Source organism: Branchiostoma lanceolatum, chromosome 5 (assembly GCF_035083965.1).
Source record: "Branchiostoma lanceolatum isolate klBraLanc5 chromosome 5, klBraLanc5.hap2, whole genome shotgun sequence".
In the NCBI taxonomy this organism is placed as follows: domain Eukaryota; kingdom Metazoa; phylum Chordata; class Leptocardii; order Amphioxiformes; family Branchiostomatidae; genus Branchiostoma; species Branchiostoma lanceolatum.
In genome coordinates, this window is record NC_089726.1 from 12,814,653 (window position 1) to 12,838,004 (window position 23,352).

The 23,352-nt window shown below is 42.5% G+C and overlaps 2 protein-coding genes across 2 annotated transcripts; both read right to left on the minus strand.

Moving 5' to 3' along the window:
- Nucleotides 1–595: 595 nt before the first annotated feature.
- On the minus strand, nt 596–13,067 carry LOC136435864 (short transient receptor potential channel 4-like). The gene is made up of 16 exons (XM_066429576.1): nt 12,739–13,067; nt 11,337–11,789; nt 11,065–11,247; nt 9,594–9,946; nt 9,210–9,441; nt 8,839–8,994; nt 6,380–6,727; nt 5,285–5,746; nt 4,770–4,955; nt 4,344–4,542; nt 3,870–4,009; nt 3,387–3,751; nt 2,991–3,222; nt 2,607–2,787; nt 2,310–2,365; nt 596–2,087 (listed from the first exon to the last, which is right to left on the minus strand). Exons 1-16 carry the CDS (start codon nt 13,057–13,059, stop codon nt 2,028–2,030), a joined length of 3,927 nt encoding a protein of 1,308 aa, XP_066285673.1. The 5' UTR covers nt 13,060–13,067; the 3' UTR covers nt 596–2,027.
- A 1,506-nt stretch (nt 13,068–14,573) lies between these two features.
- Nucleotides 14,574–22,362, minus strand: LOC136435223 (short transient receptor potential channel 4-like). The gene is made up of 10 exons (XM_066428521.1): nt 21,889–22,362; nt 21,146–21,598; nt 20,826–21,008; nt 20,507–20,705; nt 19,972–20,111; nt 19,394–19,755; nt 16,309–16,540; nt 15,859–16,014; nt 15,566–15,604; nt 14,574–15,415 (listed from the first exon to the last, which is right to left on the minus strand). The coding sequence occupies exons 1-10, from the start codon at nt 22,207–22,209 to the stop codon at nt 15,353–15,355; spliced, it is 2,148 nt and encodes a 715-aa protein (XP_066284618.1). The 5' UTR covers nt 22,210–22,362; the 3' UTR covers nt 14,574–15,352.
- Between the last annotated feature and the right edge of the window lie 990 nt (nt 22,363–23,352).

Consider the following 23,352-nt stretch of genomic DNA (forward strand, 5'->3'; position numbering starts at 1 on the left):
TGACTGTTTTGACTACAAACACACCCAACATTTTAGTTCCAGTTACCATCATTGGTTGAAAGTTTGAACTGTTCTGATTCTAGCTCGGACCTGTTCTTTCATGCTACAAAACACTCAAATTACTAGAAAATAGAATCAATTGAAATTAAGATCCTTTCAACACAATATTCTCTTACTATTGGAACAGATACATATATTGCACAAAAACCGTTGTAAGCTGTTTTGGCACTTTTTCTCTCCGGAATTTGTGTCTATATTGTCTATAGTCTGTACATTTAGACACAGAATCAGACAAGGGAAAAGAATCACTGCAGGACATGAAAAGAGGTCAAACCAATTCTAAAGTCCCGTTGTTCAGGGCACGATATAGCCTAGTCCTGCTCACAGTCTGATAAGGTATTTAGTCACACACACAAAAGAGTATTACTACGTTTGGCAATGTCACGTGCACTTCACATATATAGAACGTAATATGTCGTTCTCTTATATCTTACCATTTTACAGCTACTGTGATGTCATTTCGTTGTGTTTCTTCTCATTCATAAGTGCCTTGTTGGATATATGAAGTGACACTGAAGAAATAACTACTCTGATCAAACACTCAAACCTGTTCATTTGATAGCTGTTTTCAGTTCCTTAGATCAAAAATAAAATAACCAGTTGATGAACGACTGAAAATAACATTGACTACAACACTTGAAATGTGTATAAGACAGTGTACCAAGAAACACAATCATTAAAGCCAATTGTCCTTTAAAACTGTTCTAACAGTGCACATAAAAGCTAACATAAAACTTTAGAGCTAAAACAGTGCAGCCTTGGGACTTGCTTTGCCATGTCTGCTGCTCTCACAGGTGTATGTGCGTGTAACCATGGTTACGTATCTTACTACTTCCCTTGCCTTCCCAACATCTGATGTCTTCTGGGCCTGGGAGGAGACAGATGTCATTTACTGGTTGGGCTAAAACTACAAGTTTACATCATCTAAGAGTGTCATTTATGAAATTAATCTTCAAGTTGGCACTTCTACATACACGTAGTACATCCATCACAGTATGACCTACGATAGTGTGCTTTGTACAAACACTGGGCACTAGATTGATGATATATGAAAGATGGCAAGGTGGCAACACCATAATTTATGACTAACCTAATTAACTGACACTGCCTATGACACATTTTTGATGGATCTTAGCTTTTAGATTTCCCTAGTATATATCTCTATCCATTGTGTCTCGTTTTTAGATTATTATCCCAAAATTATCATTTTACTGTTGTGTACTTCTTATAACGTTTATACTGAAAAGCTGAAATCCTGAGGTTACCGTCAGTTGTCATACATCATCCACATACTATTTGATATACATAAAAGGGAGCTAAATCAACTTTACTGTTGAGAAAGTTCCAGCTCTGGTCTCAAACAAAAGACTCTATCATGATTTAGATTTATTGATGCCCACGTTCCATTCAGATACAATGACAATACATAGCTTATAATTAATAGTATACAGAGCTTGGTATGCTAAGGGTATAAATGCGCTAATTTACCACAATACAGGGCCTTACATGGCAAACAAAAGAGTAGTTGATTAAGGATTAATGTATATTCCACATTGTCAAAAGTAAATTTTACTAAAAATGCAACCAGTTTACAAATCAGACACAGTTGACAAGGAACTGCTAACGGCTATGTAATCAAAATCGTGACAGTGAGCTATGAGAAACGTATGAAGTGAGAATTTTCATCGCGCTAATAACACTTCTCCTCTATAGTCAGTATATTATTCGTAATGATAAAGGGAAATGTAAGATAACATACTAACCATCCTATTCGCCTGCGTAAGAAGTCACCCATGGTATTGTTTTCATTCCATTTGGGTAAGATAGCAAACTACTTAATAGAATATAGGGGTCATGTATAAGTACAAATGTGAACTATTGTAACGAAACTGTTAACTAAGACAATTGTAACTAACATAGTATAAGCAAGGCGTAAAGTTATAGACACAACCGTCCATCAATTTCTCTCAATCCAGACCCCTCTCTTTGCGTAGCAAATATCTGGTTATAAGTCTGCCAACAATCAGCTGTAGGAAAAATAAACCACAATCAACGTAATTAAGAACCATCGATGGAGCAGTGTTAACAATTCATTATCTTCAATATGTCGAAGCGAAGCTGATCATACAATGAGCATACAATGATACGAAGAGCAAGCAAATGTACTGCATGTAGTACGTTGAGCGTGTGCTCAGATAAGACTAGCCTAACGCTTTATCTGAAACCCCAGTGATTTACCCCTTACTTACTTTGTACACATCCTGTTTCGCTGGCAGTGGTGATTGAGATGGATGGACGGCTCTCTCTACCTACAAGAAACGAATACCTTTCAGCCAGAGAGGTAAACATGCATATTTACTTTACAAATAATGGATTCTATTCGAAAAACAAATGTGAAATCATGTTAACAGAACGAAATTTCCCTATAAGATACTGAAGTTTCATCTTAACTAGAGCGACGGAACAGATTAACACAATGTCTCTATACACAGCTATACATAAAGGATGGAATCTGATTTCATGCTTTAGTCCTCAGTAGATGATACCTACATTAGTGTCTGTATCAGGAGGATTGTTTCGCCGACCACACAATGCCAACACAGGGCGAACAAGAGCGTTCCTCACGGACATAACCAGGGTGAATGGCGGCGGGAGGGATACGTCCACCTTCAGGTAGTGTAACATGTCTTTCATCACTACAAAGCCCCAGTCGATACGTTTTACCTCCTGGGAGAAAGTTAGATATGAGTGAGATAACTTTATAAACTAAGCAGGCAGCCAAATGCAATAGTATAGTCACTACTCCATTATACGATCGTATACACATAAACGGAACGACGCAACATGCATGAATTCTTGAAGGAGGGGTACAAAGAAATGAAGAAAACAAGTCTACGTGGTATGGTAGACCAAATCATCTTAATGAATACCTCTGTCCTCGTATATGAGTCGCTCATAATGGCGATGAGTAGGTTGACGAGAACCAACACCCCGATGACTTCAAATAGTCCAAATACCAGTTTGCCAGCAGTCTCTGTGATGACAGGCCATTCTTGTATCTGGAACACGTTGACTGGGCTGGTCCCCGGCTTTAGCTCAAGCAGGGACAGGTCAACAACACCAAAACCAGCCCAGGACAGGGATTGCAGCGAGTTGAAAAGTCTGCAAAAGGGACGTAAGCTATTCAGGAACTGGTAGCCAGTGTCCTTCAGTCCACTTTACAAAAAGATATCAACATTGGTCTCGACGATGTGAATTGAGTCCAGTAAAAAAACGTTTATCAAAAAGGAACGATATTACAAAGAAGAAGTTGGATCATTACTTACGTGTCGAAACCTTGTGCCTTTGAACAGCTCAAAGCCTGAAGGTTACTCTGTGAGTACTTTGAACAGAGGTACTGGTGCATCGTCCCATAGAACCAGTACAGCTGGTTCAACCCGCACGCAAAGGCGAACAGAATCAGTCCACCCATAACAATGAACTTCATGATGTCTACAGTCATCCGTCCGATGGAGATCAGTAACATCCCCAGAAAACGATAATACATGAATAGCGACACGCTCCGCATAAATACGATGATTGTGAAGATGGAGAAGAGGACGTCTGCGACTGCAATCGGCTGGAAGTTGGTTTCGTTTGCTTTGTGTGCCCAATCATCGGCGACCGTGCCCTGTTCTGTATAAGCGTCGAGCTAATGAAGAAATAAAAAGTCTACACAGTCATCTGTACACATCGCATTACAATGGGTTGATTCAAAATAAACCGCATATTCCTTTAGGAATCCGAGATGTCGAGGAATGCCCTCTTACCTGAAAGAATGCCACCATCCGGAGGGCGAAGTGTGCCAGGTAGACGGCAACCATCCAAAAGTCCAGAATGTTCCAAAACTGCTTGAAATGGGTCATTAGACCTTCTCTTCGAACTTCTTGCAGGTCCTTCCAAGCAACGTCTAAAAAAAGAAAAGAAAATCGTATCTCGCAATTCAGCCCCTGGCTGCGAAGAGAAAGTAGTCGGACTACCCGATGATAATGATAATAAATGATAGTCTGCTCTAACATCAAAACGCCAGTGCTGGCTGATCGTAGCTGACAGTACGAAGTCACATTGATGCCGCAAAGGGGAGAAGAACTCATCCGATAATTCTGTGCACCTGTAAGCTACGGAGTACGTATTAGGCAAGGTGGTCCACAATTATGGTACATTATTGCGGTTCACAACAAACAACAGCCACGGATGCCAAGGTGCAAGATGCCACGAAAAGCAGAGAAATTGATGCCACTTACCAATGACCCATATCATGATCAATATCGTAGTTACTGACACCGGTTCAGTCGACGCTGGAGTCCCTTGGATGATGCTGTCTATCTCGGCCGGCCCCAAGCGGTAGGACTGAGACTCCAGCAGCAGCAGAATCAGCAGGACCAGCCACGACCACGTCCAGTACATCGCTCGGATAACAGAAAGACTGGAAAACTTGCCAATCTATGAACAATGAGATGGAAACGTATTAAGAACAGGACAAAAACACACCAATTCTAATGGCAAAAGCGAAACCTATTCTTCCTATAGATATATCCAACTCGGCACCATCAGTTCCGATTTATCAAACGCAACAAGCAATTCTTTAAATATCAAGTTCACGTAACTGCTCACAAAACATATCCGGATTTGATCCCTTAAGTGTCATACTATAAGTAACGTTTCCACACCTTCGACTGAGGCGCCAGTAGATGGGCCAGACACAGCAATGGATACGCAAGCCCTATTGCCGTCGATGATAACATTGCGTAGACAGAGGACATTGTCTCCCACCCCTGGAAGAACTGGCTGAAGTTTTCGAGCTCCTGGAACTTCCGTTGGTTGACGTAATCAAAACAAAGAGGGTGTGTCGCGAACTAAGAAAGATCCGGGGGAACAGAATTCGTTCGCCAGGTCAAGAACCATGATACGAATATCAATTGTCTGCTATCTACGAATATACAGTTTTTTTTTAAAATCCGTATACGTTCCCTCCGTAAACTGAAACTTCAATTCAAAGTGTGCGCAAGTATCTCCAATCCACAAAACTTAATCTGTATTAATCTGGCACACGGATGTTGATTTAGGCGAGGGCAAGGGGAATGCTAACCTGAATGTCTGTCCGATAAGCCATATAGAAACACATAGAATAGGGAATGAAGCCATTTGTGATTTGTTCTGCTAGAGACTAACATAAGCATCTAACCTGCTTAAGGTTGAGGTCCACGGCTAGCTGGAGAGTAGAGACGGACTTCCTGTATGGAGAGTCCTCTGGACTGCAGAGATGCTCGAGGATAGCCCTGGTTTCTTTCGTTGTGCGTACCTCATTTAGTAGCTCACCGGCGAACGTCTCGCACCGGTCCGCCAGCTGCTCCAGCTCAGGCCGGTTCTGTTCCCGCTTCCAGACGACGTCTCGTAGAGCCTTGGCCGTCCGGAAGGCCGTACGGAACGGGTCGGGGTTGGTCAGGAGGATGTGAGACGGACTGCACACCGCGCGGTACGCGTCCATCCATGCGATGGACTCACTGGTGTCGGTTGTCCATTTGTAGTCATCTGGCGCAGATGTCGGGAAGCCAGCCTGAAGTAGCATCTTCAGGATAGGATAGTTGTTCTTGAGGGCTGCCAGCATTACCGGAGTCATGTAGCTGGGGTAAGCGCTGCTGCCAATCTGCGAAATTTTATACATATCAAGCGTACGTGACGTGACGGAATACCAAGACCAGAGAAGCCAGAGCCCCATTCTTATGAAAAGCTTTTAAAACAGACTTTGGTCGTCAGAAAAGGACCACACACATAGAAGAATCATTGGACCGTTGGTCGGATGTAAGCGACGTGTTATCTATGGACTCTAACCGAACGCTAACGGCATAATCTGTTAAGGTTGAGGAGACCGGTTCGGTAACATTACTTAGCCATAGTGCTTATACTTAGACATATACTGTTTACAGATAGTTTTAGTTAAGCGTAAACTGCACCGATATACACTGCATCGAGAAACAGCAGGACAGGTACAAGGGAAGGTATGCTAACATTACATCGAATATCTAAAAGTAGCAAATGCCTACAAGTGTTCTGAATAACGTGTTAGGATATTGCAAACCCGACAATCATGTCGATGGTTATTGAAAACTGTGTGCCTGGATGTTTTTCCTACCTTTGTATTGTTTGCAACATCTAGAGTTGATGATTATGGAGTTGAACGTAAAATACAAGGTAGCAAATACTACATTTCGCTATCACGTCGTAACTTTGCGTAAATCATCACACCTCTTTAAACTATTGTAACATTATATTTAATCACCTCAGGGTCCACACCGTACGTCCGACCTAAGCTCTCTGACAACGCTTTCTCCTTCAAGATCCGCACTGCGCCGGTGTCCTGTCTGTCGATGGCGTACAGCAGGGCGTCACCGATGGGTGCGCCATGGTCTAACAGAACCTCGGCCACTTCGCGCGACCCGCTGTCCACGGCCAGCTCCAGGACAGACCGCCCGAACTCGTCTCGAAGCGTCTCTAGGTCAGGAGAAATGTCTGGGCTAATGTTTTCTTCACTAAGGACAGTGGATACTTCCACGACGTCATTATTACGAACGAGCTCCAGAAAACGTGCCTCCATGTTCGTGGATGTTTGGGAAGTGACGTAAGATGACTGTGCTGGTTTTTGGCATGATGTCAACCTACCTGTTCAACCTGTCCCATTTAGGCTATGATAACAGCGTGAAAAAATGTAACTCTTGTCCACATAATTAGATGCTTAGCCTTGCCTAAAGGCGCATCTTTACCGGTACAATAGAGGGAAATGGCCGATGATTTCTTCCACCTAATTAGTCCCTATGGGGGGTTGTAATACTAGTAATCCACTTGATATTTTCACCTGACATGAACACTTCGGGCTCGAACGGTTAAGGCGGCATTTAATACCTCTCCAGTCTAGTGTATTCGAGGAAAGGAATCAATCTTTCAAGCAATCTTTATTCATTTAATCAACATGGCAGAAATACATTGATGATATACATGTACCTCTAAACTGCGTTGATCTTACAAGGTGATAAAGTTCCATTTACATACCACGAAGACACGAAAATAAATACCGGACATGAACACAAGACCATTATGACTCATTCTGGACTCAGTCTGTTGTACAAATGAACAGTGTAGTCAAGAACTGAGTTGTACAGTCAGTCTGCTTTTGGGACACTGGATAAAACCTGTAACGGTTGTCATGAAGAGGAACAAAACATTTGATTACAAGAACAAGTGCACCTGTTGCACTGCAAAGCTCACAATATCAGCATTATACATTAATAAGTCATGAGGAATCAACTTAATGCGATCACTGTTGGCTCGGAAATCCCAAATGATTGATGACTAATATAATACGACAATAGCGTAAATCCACTATGATGTCAACAAACATTACAAGCTTACGACTTCATTGACACCTATGGAAACATTGAAATGGAACAAAAGTTCATTAAAGAATGTATCATTTAAAACCACAACGCATGTGGCCACGATATCATGTAGGGTTTCAATATCTTTTAAGATTCCATGCCTGGTGACACGACAATGCTAAGACCTTACAGGGTAACACAGCTGGACCAAACAGCAATCAGTTAATTCCTTACATTTTCTTCGAAGAAGCTGATACGTTTATGCCACTGATCAGCTGGAACCGTTCACTTACGCTTATGTGGGTCGTTTTCTGCAACAAGTAACGTTAATGGACACATGCAATTAGTAACGTTACTATTTACTTCGTCTGTCGATGACTAGTGGATTTGAAACAAGATCGGAGGAACATACCAAGACATGGAACACTGTTGTCTGATCCCCTTTGACGAGTCTCACTCGGTCTTTTCTCTCTCCTTTCGGAGACGGTACCGCTTGGCGAGTTTCTCGATAACTGTCTGTTGAAACACATAGATTGTATTTAAAAAAGCTTTAATAGACTATTGGCTGGAAAAATTACTCAAAAAGTAAGACTAAAGCAGTTGTTTAAAAGGTAACGTTATATATATACATTTCACTTAGAAAATCTAGAAGACTAGTATCCAACTTCAATTTCTGACCACCCTAATTAAATCAGGACCCCTATCGCTCCCGTTACATCGCTCGCGAAAGGGGCCCTGATAAAACCGCCGCCAGACATGGTTCTGGCGACGTCACCACCAAAACAGCTTTAATTAGCCAATCAGAGGGGTCTGCTTCCCCTCATCGGAAGCAAATGCGCAAAGAACGCTGGGAAGCTATCAACCAATCAGGTTACGTGTTACATCGTTGCTTTGGTTACTCAAAATAAATGGCAGCCGATAGTTTCCTTCAGCTGTGGACCCATGTCTGGCGGCGGTTATCAGGGCTCCTTTCGCGAGCAATATAACGTGGAGCGATAGGGGTCCTGATTTAATGAGGGTGTTTCTGACGAGAACGAATATTACGTGAAAAATGCATTTCATAACTAATCGATTTGTAGACATATCAATGGTAAATCTATACTTACTTTGTATTTTTGGTGTGCGCTGGGCCTTGACAGTGCCACCTGTAGAAGTAAAACATCAAAAAGTTATATTTGCTGTGATGACAACTGAGTAAAAGATATATAAAAACATTTTCAGGACATACAATGCATTGCATTATGAGAAGTGTTACCCAGTCTTTACTCCTTTGACAGAGAACGACGCCTTAAATTGCCACATGCATGTACAAAATATGTATCAAAGAAGTTTACGACGACTGTGATTTATGACTTTTCGTGCTCACCTCCGAACTGCCGCACGGTGACGAACAGAAGAGGCAGATCAGACCAGTTTTCAGCATCATGAGTAGATTGAAGGGTGGTGGAAGCGAAAGGTTTCCTCTCTTGACGGCAAACGTGTCACTAACAGAGATGTACGTCCACTCCTGGTTTTTGTTGTCCTGTGGATATGATTGAGAAAGAAATAGTGGAGAAATTCATATACACATAGTATAGTAGCAGGTCAAGAAAGCTAGTGACATGAATGAAGACATCCTTGTGCTTTGCAAACAAACAAACAAACAAACAAACAAACAAACACACACATACACACACACACAGGCAAGTCAAAACAACCGTCAGTCCCTTGCGATACAAATGACAGCAAAACCAGCACCTCAGTCATCTGGTAGGACGTGCTCATGATGGCTATCAGCAGGTTGAGAAGTACAAGTACTGCCACCACTTGAAACAGCCCAAACATGGCCGTCCCCACCACCTCGGTAAAGACTGGCCGGTCCTGGATCTGCAGCGCCTCCTCCGGGCTGGGGCCGGGTTTCAGCTGCAGCATGGAGAGATCACTCATGCCGAACTCCGCCCAGAACAGGGTCAGAATCGTACTGGAGAGGCTGCGTGACAAGAACATGACCGTCAGAAACGTAAAGTAACATCACTGGGATGATACCATACAGATACTGAGAGAAGCACTACAGGGAGGCAGCGGTAAACGACATGTATGGTCGTGAACGAAAACAGTTCACAATAGATGAGTAATACTCACGTGCCGTAACCATGAGCTTTAGAGCAGTCAATGTTCTTCAGGTTTGTCTGATGATACTTTTCGCAGAGGTAGTTGTGCACAGACCCATAGAACCAGTAGAGTTGGTTGAAACCGCAGGCAAACGCGAGATCCACGAGCGCGAGGAAAATGACGAACTTGATGATGTCCATCACCATCCGGCCGAAGGAGATCTGGAGAGTCCCCAGATTACGTGACATGCGCAAAAAGCACATCGCGCGTAGAAACATATCCAGGGTAAAGATGGCGTACACGGCATCGGCCACCATAACTGGCTGGAAACTGTTCCATTTAGCTCTGGCTGCCCAGTCCAGGGACATATCATGGCCATCCCACTACATAGAACAACAAAAGTCCCTCAGTTTGTTGTGATAAGAAACAGTTATTTTGAAACACATACACTACTTCAATGACCACTTCACATCGGTTTGAAATATCAAGCTGACTTCAAGTTAACCGATGGCAGTACAAGAACATTACGTAATGTGAGTAAAATGGATTTACCATAACATTTCTCACCTGCAAAATGGCCAGACATCGCAAAGTGACATAAGTAGTGTAGAGTGCAACGGCCATGAAGTCAAGCAGATTCCAGAAGCTTTTGAAGTACAGAGAGAGTCCTCGGTACCAAACTGTTTTGATTTGCTCAACGAAGAATCCTAGAATGATGGCGAATGTTACATGTATATCACTTCCTGTAGACATTACTTAGTATAGTGCTGTCACGGTTCTTCAATACCACTTCGATTTTCGTACAGATGAGTAAGACATAATTCAGAGCTACCCATATTCTCTTTACGCGTGGCAAAGTTTGCTCAACAGTGAAACATACAAGTGACCTCTGTCATTGATACAGTCTACAAGTGGGCAAATTGACATGAGTACACTTGAAATCTCCTAGCACTAAATGGATGGGATTAATTTTTTGACCCTCCCGTATCAGACCATTTAATGGTTTGTACCATTCAGTGTTGTGATCTTCTTGTGAAATTGAAAAAGAAAAAAAGGACCACTTGGATGGGCAGAAATTTCAATAATTTTAATTCCATGCTAATATGTGTCGTTTCCTATATCATAGATGACTCCATTTTCCCAGAATATTTCGTTACATCCCTAGTCAGAAATGCTTCCTACCAGACATCCATAGGAAGATGAAAGCTTGTGTCCAGGATAGTTGTAACCCAGAGGTCGGGATATTCTGCACCATCCTGTGTATCTCCTCGCTGCTCACCCGGTACATCTGTGCATCTACAATCAGGATAATGAGCAACTCCAGCAGGGAAAATAACCAGCACATCCCACGGATTACTGGGGTCTTCATGACTCTCCCCGGCTAGAATGACAATAACATTTTTTCCATTAAACTAATGGTACTGTCTCCATTATGCTATTGAATCACTTTATAGATAGAAACAATTGACAAGCGCATGAAAAAACACGCCACCTCACGTACCTTTGTATTCGGTGCCAAAATGTGCAGAATAATCAGAAATGGATGAAATATGGCGATTGTTAAGATGAACAGCATCATCTGCCAAATATCCCACTGCTGCAGCTTGCTGCTGTCTAGAAGTTCGTGTATTTCCCCAGCGCTCAATTTAGTTGCATACTCGAAGCTCAGGGCATGAGAGGCAAACTGGGAAAAAAATGCAAAGGATTAATTTGAATAGTCAACAGCGTAGCCGGAGATAAAGCCAGGCTTGTTCTGAAAGAGAAAATACCTACCTTCTTCTGCTTCATTTCAACTGCCGTCTCCAACGTTCCCCGCAAATCTTTGTCAGTAGCCTCTCCATTGTTAAACCCGAGAACGGTATCTAGCTCATCCGAGTCTCGCACCTCATCCAGCAACTCACAGGCAAACATCTCACACTGGTCCGCCAGCTCCTCCAGCTCAGCTCGGTAGTTCTCCCGCTTCCAGCAGGCATCCCGCAGAGCTCTGGCCGTCCGGAAACATGTCCGGAACGGGTCGGGGCTGGTTAGTAAGATGAGGGAAGGGCTACAGACGGCTCGGTAAGCTGTGAGCCAGGCGCGGGAGGCTTGAACAGTTCTCCACTGATATTCATCTGGTGATGGGACGGGAAAGCCACGGTCCAACAGGAGTTTGAGGATGTCAAAGTTGTTCCGAATGGCGGCCATCTTCACTGGAGTCATGTCAGGGTGGAAGGCAAAGTTCTCCATCTGAAGAGGTCAAGGAGACAGAATGATCATAGTGAGTTAGTGATGTCTCAGTAATTCTGGGACACGCATAGAGAGGTAAAGATACAAACACTGACACACAGACAGGCAGGTGCGCGCGCGCACACACAGGGGCAAACACACACACACACACTCACACACACACAGGCACACACACACACACACACACTCACACACACACAGGCACACACACGGAGGTACACGGACACGGAGGCACACGCACACAGAGGCTCATGCACACAAATACACACATACACACGCACACACACACAGACACACACGCACACACACACACAGGTACACAAACACACGCACAAACACACGTACACAGGCACACACACACGGAGGCACACGCACACAGAGGCTCATGCACACAAATACACACACACACACACACACACACACACATAGACACACGCACATACACCATCCTCGTCCACCAGGACCTTTCCGCTCTACGTTACATCGCTCGCGGAAAAGGCCCTGGTAACACGGGATGGCATCCATGGTTTTTGCAGGTCGACGAGACTTGCTGATGAATAATTAATGAGCTAATCCTTATTTGGGACAAACGGCAGTTGTAGCTAATGAATAGTTAATGAGCTAACCCTTATTTGGGACAAACGGCAGTTGTAGCTCATAAATAATTAATGAGCTAGCCGTAACACGTAACCTGATTGGTTGATAGCTTCCCAGCGTTCTTTGCGCGTTTGCTTCCGATGAGTGGAAGCAAATGGGTTTTAACCCCTCTGATTGGCTGAAGCTGTTTTGGAGGCTCGACCTGCAAAAACCATGGATGCCATCCCGTGTTACCAGGGCCTTTTCCGCGAGCGATGTAACGTAGAGCGGAAAGGTCCTGGTGGACGAGGATGACATACACATACACATAGAGACACACAAAGAGAGAAAAACATACAATGTGAATTCTAACCTCTAAGCTTCCAGGGTGTTCTTCATTTTCTGATGTGCCCCTGTCCAGGAGAAGCTCTACAGCTTCTATGTTCTCCCTGTCAATCGCGTAGAGCAGAGCCCGGCCAGCAGGTACTCCGTGGTCCAGGAGCATTTCAGCCGCCTCTAGCGACCCGTTATCCACGCCGACCTCCACCGCCGTCCGCCCAAACTCGTCACGGAAACGGGTTATGTCATTGGTTATGTTGGGATTGAAGTCAACGTCAGCAATTAACGCTGCTAAATCATCAACAGCGTTATTGCGAACCGCGGACAAAAGAGCTCGCTCCATCTGCTGTGCCATTTTGTGAATGAAAGAAATTGTATGGGGCAGCTGCAGGTAGACAGGGCAGAAATATTACCGTGTCAACATTTACGTGTACTGAGGAACGTTTGTTTAAACAATGACCTGTGGTGTAACATGTGCAACCGTTCTCTCGATCAAGTTTCGACCAGTTAATGTTTACCTATTTGAAAAGTGTACAAATAAAACCTTCATTGACAACACATACAGAGCATATAAAGTATTTCTATGTAACTCTTGTAGATATCCGTACCCCTTATCCCCTCAAAATGCGTTTCTGTTTAACACAAATCTCTAATACGTATTATATAACTGTATGTATGTAAGTAGAGTTTTACCAAGATGCAGATGGTCCGTGTCCTGTTGTCCTCCTCGCACAATGTTGATTCGCGTGGCCAGGTTTGCAGAACAGTGAATCACACAAGTGACGTCTGTCATTAATACTGTCTACAAGTGGGCAAATTGACCCGAGTACAATTGAAATCTCCTAGCACCAAATGGAAGGGATCTAATTGCTTGATCCTCCCGAGTCAGACTAGTCAATGGTTTGTATCATTCAGAGTTATCTACTTGTGAAATTGAAGAAGAAAATAGGACCAATTGGATCGGCAGAAATTATGATAAGTTTAAGATGACAGGGGGGAGGTATGAAAATACTATCCAATTCTACGTCTCATCAGATCATGTTCACAACAACCAGTTATCACGGCCAGTTGGTCATTTAGCCTCGTTAAAAAAACTTACAGCCCAACCTGGAAAACTATATAGAGAGGCGCAACGCTCCCTTTGGAAACATACAGAACTGAGTAAGCAACTTACGGCGAAATCAGGGCAACGAGATTGTGGATCAAGCAGTTTTGCTGTGTTCGTCTAAGCATATACTACTACTGTAGACATGGTACAATATTTCTTATCGGGCCCTACCCTTTGTCATTATTAATTCATTGGGTTTTATCAAGGTAATAAGATCACCCTGCTATCCATCACAGGATAAAGGCCATGTTGGAAGTCGATATTGCGCAACCAATTTCAGCAAGTGAGGCGTAAGGAATCAAACCGATTCACAATGAAGACACTGATGTATTGTCAATGTACTCGGACCAGAGTTCACCATACCAATTCATCCAGAAATGAAAAAAAGTCATTGACTAGTTTCATCACTATTAGCAGCAAGCATTTAGCTGTTACCAAAGACACTTTATTTTTCAATATCAACTTTCAAGTTTAAGTGAACATAACATTATGTGTATCATCTAACGAGAATGAATGAGTCACACAATTCCAACTATTCCATGAATAGAGAAATGAATGGACTTAAGTCTGTGAAAAACAGTGGGTGGCTTGATGAAATAATACTTGCCAACCATCTGTTCAACTTGAAATTTCCTCATCAAAATGATACAAGCAAACATTGCTGATGTGTATGCCATGATCATTAACTTCAGTACTTCTAGCTGTACCCACATTTGCACTATACGTAAAACAAACATAATATTATACATGAACAACAGGTCAACTGTAAGGCAAATATTTAATGAGACTGTTCTATTGGCAATAATCAGGTCGACCTCATTGGTCTGCACAAATAGGTCAGCAGCCAATCATGGCCCTTTTTAGATGTTAATCCAAGAATCTATCCAAACGCCTTGTTTACACGTATCTTCATAGAACTTCTATACATAATAATTGCCAAGATTATGGCACGTTAGCAAAAGTGATCAACATATACATGGCAGGTGCTACCACTGCGATCAATACTAGCTCGGAAATCCAAAGTGATTTATGACTAATACAATGTGCCAGTATCTCAAACCTACTAAGATGTCAACAAACCTTACAAACTTACAGCTCTATTGTCATCTATACAAGGTACAATGAGATGGAAGGAAAGTTCATTTCAATACTACATGTACGTCGCGTAAAACCTCAGAGCAGGTGGCCAGGATCTGATCTTAGGTTTCAATATATCTAAGATTCCATGTCTGGTAACAAGACATTGCTAACGGACATTACAGCGCAACACAGCTGGACCAAACAACAATCAGTTAATTCGGATTCCCTTTATAATTTCTTCGTAGAAGTGGACAAGTTTAGGCCACTCAATCGGAACCTATCGCTTTATTGATTATTTGTGGGAAGTTCAATCTACTGCAACAAGTAACGGATACAAGCAGTTAGTACCATTTACTCCGTTTATCGATGAATATAGTGACTTATGCATATAAAACAAGATCGTAGTTGCCAGAAACATCCAAGACATCGAGCACTGTTGTCTGATCTCTTTTGACGAATCTCACTCGGTCTTTTCTCTCTCCTTTCGGAGACGGTACCGCTTGACAAGTTTGTCGATCACTTCCTGTTGAAACACACAGATTGACTTTAGAGCAAGTGTCCAACTAACCTCAACTTCTTGCGAGAGCGAATAGATATCAACGGTACATACAAAAGAATGCATAGTCATAACTGAAATCGGTTTGGAGAAATATGAATAGTAATTTATACTCACTTGGTATTTTTCGTGTTCACTGGGCCTTGGCAGCTTGAACTATGGAAGTAAAACAAAATACAACTGTACTTACAGACATCTTTGAGGTCATGACAAAAATGGAAACCAATTACATTAGTCATTACATGACTTCATTTTCAAGAATCATAATAAGGAGTTTCGGGAATCAAACACTCCCTTGACTGATGAGAACATAGGAATAGTGCAATTGATGGACCAATACATTTGCAAAACGTATTCAAAACGATTAAGGTTCAATATCGACTACTTAGTGATAACAGATTCGTGCTGACCTTCGTACTGACACACGAGGATGAAGAGAAGAGGCAGACGAGACCAGTTTTCAGCATCATCAAGAGATTGAAGGGTGGTGGAAGCGAAAGGTTTCCTCTCATGACGGAAAGTGTGTCGCTGACAAAGCTGTACGCCCACTCCTGGTCTTTGTTGTCCTGTAGATGATACAATTTAGGACAAAGAATGTCCACGTGAAACTTTGATTTAGACAGTAGCAGGTGCGGAAAGCTAGCGGTATGCGTAAAGGCATTCATGTATGTGTGCTTTTGACCCTTCCAATCCCGTTCGTGAACACACAAAGGCATATAGACAGAAACACGCTAGTACACACCCACAAATACGCACCCACAAACACACACACACACACACACACACACACACACACACACACACACACACACACACACACACACACACACACACACACACGAAGGTAATGAAACCAGCACCTCAGTCATCTGGTAGGACGTGCTCATGATGGCTATCAACAGGTTGAGAAGTACAAGTACTGCCACCACTTGATACATCCCAAACATGGCCGTCCCCACCACCTCGGTAAAGACTGGCCGGTCCCGGATCTGCAGCGCCTCCTCCGGGCTGGGGCCGGGTTTCAGCTGCAGCATGGAGAGATCACTCATGCCGAACTCCGCCCAGAACAGGGTCAGAATCGTACTGGAGAGGCTGCGTGACAAGAACATGACCGTCAGAAACGTAAAGTAACGTCACTGGGATGATACCATACAGATACTGAGAGAAGCACTACAGGGAGGCAGCGGTATACGACATGTATGGTCGTGAAAGAAAACAATTCAAACTAGAGTTCCACGAACACATTATCTTCGCCAAATAACCAAGGCTTATTATGGAGAGTGCTTGATATTTACGCGCTTATCACCACCTGCAAATTTGATCATGCACCAGACCATTTGGAAGTTATGATGTGTCGAATGAGTCCAGTCTAGATGTGGTTAAAAATCATTTGGTGGTACAGGACGGTGTCATTTTCATTTGTCAATAGTTTCATCAGGTTGGTCAATCAATGGTTATGGTTATCATATGTGTAGAGTTGAAAGTGATGATGAAATGGTACAGTCAATATATATGAATAGAATAAATCTTTATTCCATATCATACACATTTGAAAGACATAATATCAAAATATCATAAATTCATAAATTCATAATATCAAAATATCATGATATCATGATATCATATTATCATATTATCATATTATCATATCATCATATCATCATAATATCATAATATCATAATATCATATTATCATATTATCATATTATCATAATATCATAATATCATAATATCATAATATCATAATATCATAATATCATGATATCATGATATCATAATATCATAATATCATAATATCATAATATCATAATATCATAATATCATAATATCATAATATCATAATATCATAATATCATAATATCATAATATCATAATATCATAATATCATAATATCATAATATCATAATATCATAATATCATAATATCATAATATCATAATATCATAATATCATAATATCATTGTGGGAGGAGCTTCCCTATTTTCGCATAGAAAGGCCATGGAGGGGAGTTCAGTCAGGTCATGATGGGTAGCATGGGTCTGTTTTAAAGATGATCCTGATTTTGAGGATGTTTATGTCACTATCTGCGAAAGAACCTTTTCTTAATCTCATCTACGAAGGACTGTGGTCCACATCCAGTGTGGTACAACTGCATTTTACAAACCACATAATATCCACATAAAACCACAAAACCACATAAAAATAATGCCTTCTGTAGTGCCTGCTGCTTGCACATTTCCTTATATTCATCGTTTTGACTTGTCCCGCACAGGGCCAGACCTTTCCTGTGTTTGTTGATATAAGCTCCGTCCCAGCGGGAGTGTAGTTTGGCCGGTGGTTTTTGAGGTCACCAGAGAGCATCAATCTAATTTGCACAGGCCTACTGACAAGCAGACCTATAGGTCGACAAAAGGTACTTAAAAATGTAATTATAAACAAGCCTATTCCACCACTTCATTAGACCCTGATTACAATTTCATACGTCTTTATTTGTTAATCATTACCTCAATAACCTACCTGTCCAAAACAATGCAAATTCATCAAACCCTACCCGAGTTATTCGCCTCCAAAGGTAACATAAAAAAAGCCCACTGCAGTTCTAAGCAAGCCACTAGGGGGTCTAAACTTACATCACTTACTCCCTGCCCCAAGAGCTGTACACCACTTAAAAATCGTTACCATACACCTTTCTCACGCGGCGGACATGACAGAATGAAGACGAGGCCAATGAAGCAAAGACACAAAAATGATGTACAGATTTAGTTTTCCTCCAAAATCACATTAAGTTTTAAAATATGATGTCCAAGTATCACTATCATAACTAATGTAATGCACAAAAAAGATGCAGCAATTTCGAGCTTTATTGACCGATCCCATTGTCCCCGCCCTCCTCCGTCAAAACGTAGAAATGCAAAATAAAAACATAGAAATGCAAATATTTGACGGTCATGCAGTCACTTCCTCATTGGTCGATTCTCTAATCATCAGGTAATCATTGGCTAAACTGCTAATTGTGATTGACAGTTAGGATCGGTCTATTGTTTGCCACAAGGGCCTCGTTTTCATTCTATCATGTCCGCCGCGTGAGAAAGGTCTATAGCACTTGTATGAAATTTGACTACAAGCTTTCGGCGAATTTATCAACTTCATTTATTATGCAAATTATAGTCTTATTTGCATGACAAGTATTAGGTTATGTAAAGCATCACCGAAACTATCCACATGCCATAAATTATGATAATCCGTCAATCCCTGCTGGAGTTATTCGTCTCCAAATGTATCAACAAAAACGCCAACTGCAGTTCCAAACGAGCAACTAGGGGGCCTTAATTCCCACCACTCACTTGCCGTCCCAGAAGCTATATACTACCAAAAAATCATGAACCTGACGCCTCCAGAAAATTTGGCCTCAAACGTTGAAGCTCCGCTGCAGTACCTCAAATACCCGATAGGAGGCGCATTATCGAACTTGACCTTCCTCTTTGACATCACTACCTATCCACGAAATATCATGCAAAACCACCAATAGCTCCTCGAATTATGCTGGCGACATACAAACTCTCACACACACAAAGCCTGCTGCAGTTCTGTAGGAAAGCGCCAAATAAATCATTTTCAAACCTGACCTCCGTTCCCACAATCTCTTCCAAACTACCAAAAATCATTGAGATCCATCAACGTTTCCGTCACTTTTTTTGCCTACATACAAACACAGAAAAATTAAAAGTCCGCTGCATTATTGTTGGAAAACGCCAGGTGAACGATTTTTGAACTTGACCTTCCTTTGCACAACCACTACACACCTACCAAATATCATGAAGACCCATCAAAGGTTTCCCGAGTTATGCTCTTGACATACATACAGACCCACACAACAGCCGGTTCAACCGAAAACATAATCTACTCCGAGTTCCTTGGCGAAGATAAATAGAAGAGTAATACTCACGTGCCATAACCGTGAGTATTAGAGCAGTCAATGTTCTTCAGGTTGGTCTGATGATACTTCTCGCAGAGGTAGTTGTGCACAGACCCATAGAACCAGTAGAGTTGGCTGAAACCGCAGGCAAACGCGAGATCCACGAGCGCAAGGAAAATGACGAACTTGATGATGTCCATCACCATCCGGCCGAAGGAGATCTGGAGAGTCCCCAGATTACGTGACATGCGCATGAAGTACATTGCACGTAGGAAGACGTCCATGGTAAAGATGGCGTACACAGCATCGGCCACCATAACTGGCTGGAAACTGTTCCATTCAGCTCTGGCTGCCCAGTCCAGGGAAAGATCATGCCCGTAATAGGTATCCCACTAGATGAAACAACAAAATCGTCCGATTGGTTCTGATAAGAAACCTTTACTTTAAAACATATTAGTATATGTGCTACTTCCGGGACCAAGTCACATAGGTTGCTTTTTAACTCAATCGATGGCATTGCAAGGTTGATACTTAATGTAAATATACTCTCGGTCTTTGTGTACAAATCTAATCGCTTTGATAGAAATGTTTGCCAGAATGTCTCTTACCTGCACAATGGCCAGAAGCCGTAAGGCGACATAAGTAGTGTAGAGTGCAACGGCCAGGAAGTCAAGCAGATTCCAGAAGCTTTTGAAGTACCGACGGAGTCCTTGGTACCAGACTTTGTTGATTTGCTCAACGAAGAACCCTAGAGTAATGGTGAATACTATGTTACTTCTTACTCTTCAAGTCATATTAAGATACTACGTAGTTACGTAGTACAGTGTATCTCCGATTCGATATACGGGCCAAAGTCGGCAGGGGTCCCGAGAACTGGCTAAGCCCCTCCGTGCTCTGCCTTCCTCGGTAACGATCCATATCAGAGTGATGTCATGTATTCTTTGTATATATCAGTGGCCATAGCAGTGTCCAAAGACAAAGGGGAAAGAGCAGAGTGACCGATGCTGCTGATTTTGCCCTTTGGACACTTTTATTGCCACCGATAGATCTGCTTGGAAATTAGTTCTCGATATCATAAATAGCTGTTTTGCTTTCCTATACCATAGGAATAAACGGACAAGGAAGGTAGAAAGACTTCCTTACCAGACATCCAGATAAAGATGATAACTTGAGTCCAGGACAGTTTTAAACCAGAGGTCGGGATCTTCTGCACCATCCTGTCTATCTCTTCATTGCTCACTCGATACATCTGCGCCTCTATAATCAGGATGATGAGCAGGTCCATCGCGGAAAGGAACCAACACATCCCACGGATCACTGGGGTCTTCATGATTCTCCCGTGCTAGGATGGAAATATACTTTCTCCATGAAACTGATGCTGCTACGTCATGTTATTAACGATCAAACGACTATAAGCAATCGACAAACGTATGACATGATATGCCACTGGCACTGCACGTACCTTCGTAGTTGGTGCCAAAATGTGCAGTATGGCCAGAAATGGATGCAATGCGCCGACTGTAAGGAGGAACAGCATCACCTGCCAGATTGACCCCTGCTGTAGTGCTTTGCTGTCGAAAAATTCGTGTATTTCTCCGGCGTTCAATTTACCTGCATACTCGAAGCTCAGGGCGTGAGAGGCAAACTGGAAAACATGGTAAAAAATAAACTATTAAGCTCGCTCCTAAAGCTTCGCTGAAAAATATTAGCATATGTATATAGTGGACAGCTAAATAGCAATGATGAAGCTGTGTTTGCAGAGCTAAAACATCACCTACGTACCTTCTTCTGCTTCATTTCAACTGCCATCTCTAGCGTTCCCCACAAATCTTTGTCAGTAGCCTCTCCATTGTTAAAGCCGAGAACGGCATCTAGCTCATCCGAGTCTCGCACCTCATCCAGCAACTCACAGGCAAACATCTCACACTGGTCCGCCAGCTCCTCCAGCTCAGCTCGGTAGTTCTCCCGCTTCCAGCAAGCATCCCGCAGAGCTCTGGCCGTCCGGAAACATGTCCGGAACGGGTCGGGGCTGGTGAGTAAGATGAGGGAAGGGCTACAGACGGCTCGGTAAGCTGTGAGCCAGGCGCGGGAGGATTGAACTGTTGTCCACTGATATTCATCTGGTGATGGGACGGAAAAGCCACGGTCCAACAGGAGTTTGAGGATGTCAAAGTTGTTCCGAATGGCGGCCATCTTTACTGGAGTCATGTCAGGGTGGAAGGCAAAGTTCTCCAGCTGAAGAGGTCAAGGAAACAGAATGATTATAGTGAGTTAATGATGTACAGATACAAACACTGACACACAGAAAGGCAGGCAAGTGCACGCACTCACACACGCACACGCACACGCACACACAGGCACACACATGGAGGCACACGCACATGGAAGCGCACAGAGGCTCATGCACACAAATACACACACACACGCGCACACACACATAGACACACACACACATACACGCGAGGAAAACGCATACACATAGACACATACAAAGAGAGAGAAAAACGCACAATGTGAATTCTAACCTCTAAGCTTCCAGGGTGTTCTTCATTTTCTGAGGTGCCCCTGTCCAGGAGAAGTTCTACAGCTTCTATGTTCTCCCTGTCAATCGCGTAGAGCAGAGCCCGGCCAGCAGGTACTCCGTGGTCCAGGAGCATCTCAGCCGCCTCTAGCGACCCGTTATCCACGCCGACCTCCACCGCCGTCCGCCCAAACTCGTCACGGAAACGGGTTATGTCGTTGGTTATGTTGGGATTGAAGTCAACGCCAGCAATTAACGCTGCTAAATCATCAACAGCGTTATTGCTAACCGCGGACAAAAGAGCTCGCTCCATCTTCCTTGCCATTTTGCAAATGGAACTGAAAAATATTCTATGAAAAGGACAGAAATGTCAACATTTACGTGTACCAAGAAACATTATAAACAAAGGCCCGTGGTGTAACATGTGCAGCCGTTCTCTCAATCAAGTTCCATCCAGTTAACGTTTACCAGGTAGAAAACTGAACAAAAAAAAGCTTAATTGAAAATGCACACAGCTACATAGCAACGTACATCTCAGGCGTTTTGATGCAACTAGGAAAATATTCAGAACCCTTATGGACATGGCTCACAAATAATGTTTCTACCTCTAGTCACTGAAATGTTCGACATATGTAGATATTAAAGTAGAGGAGTTTTACCGAGCCAAAGTGGTCCAGATACTGTTGTTATCCTCGCAACATGTTGCCCTAGGTTTCCAGGTTTGCACAACCTTGAATCACCCAAGTGACGTCTGCCAAAATGCAATTTAAAAGTGGCAAATTGACCCACGGAAGTCTCCTGCCGCCAAATGGATGGGGTTAATTGTTTGATCGACCCAAATCAGACCACTTAATGGTGGTTATACATGTATATGTACTTTGCATCATTCAGTGTTGTCATCTACTTGTGAAATTGAAGAAAAAAAAAGAGGACCATTCGATCAACAGGAATGTCTCATATGGTGAGAGAAGAGGGATCTTTCTATCTTCTTCTAATCAGATTATGTGCGCAATAACCAGTTATTCATTTAGTATCATTGAGAAATTTACCATGAAATCAGAAAAAGGGTCTATAGAATTTGGATCTAGAAGGCAGTATTTGCTGTGTTTATCTTTATACTACATGACATGGTACAATATTTGTTATCAGGGCTCTAGCCTGTCATTATTAATTCATCGGGCTTTAAGGTAATAAGATCACCATGCTATGTGATTTTATCATCCATCACAGGATAAAGGCTATACTTGGATCAAACTGGAAGGAATCAAACTGCTTCTCAGTCTGATGTATTCTAAATGTACTCAGACTAGAGTTCACCATAATAAGTCATCAGAAATGAAAAATCATTGACTACTTTCATCACTATTAGCAGCATTTGCATTTAGCTGTTACCAAACCAACTCAGAATAATTGCTTTTTCTTCTAGTGCCATGCTTGTTTTAAACAGAAGAGGTGAATGCACTTGGGC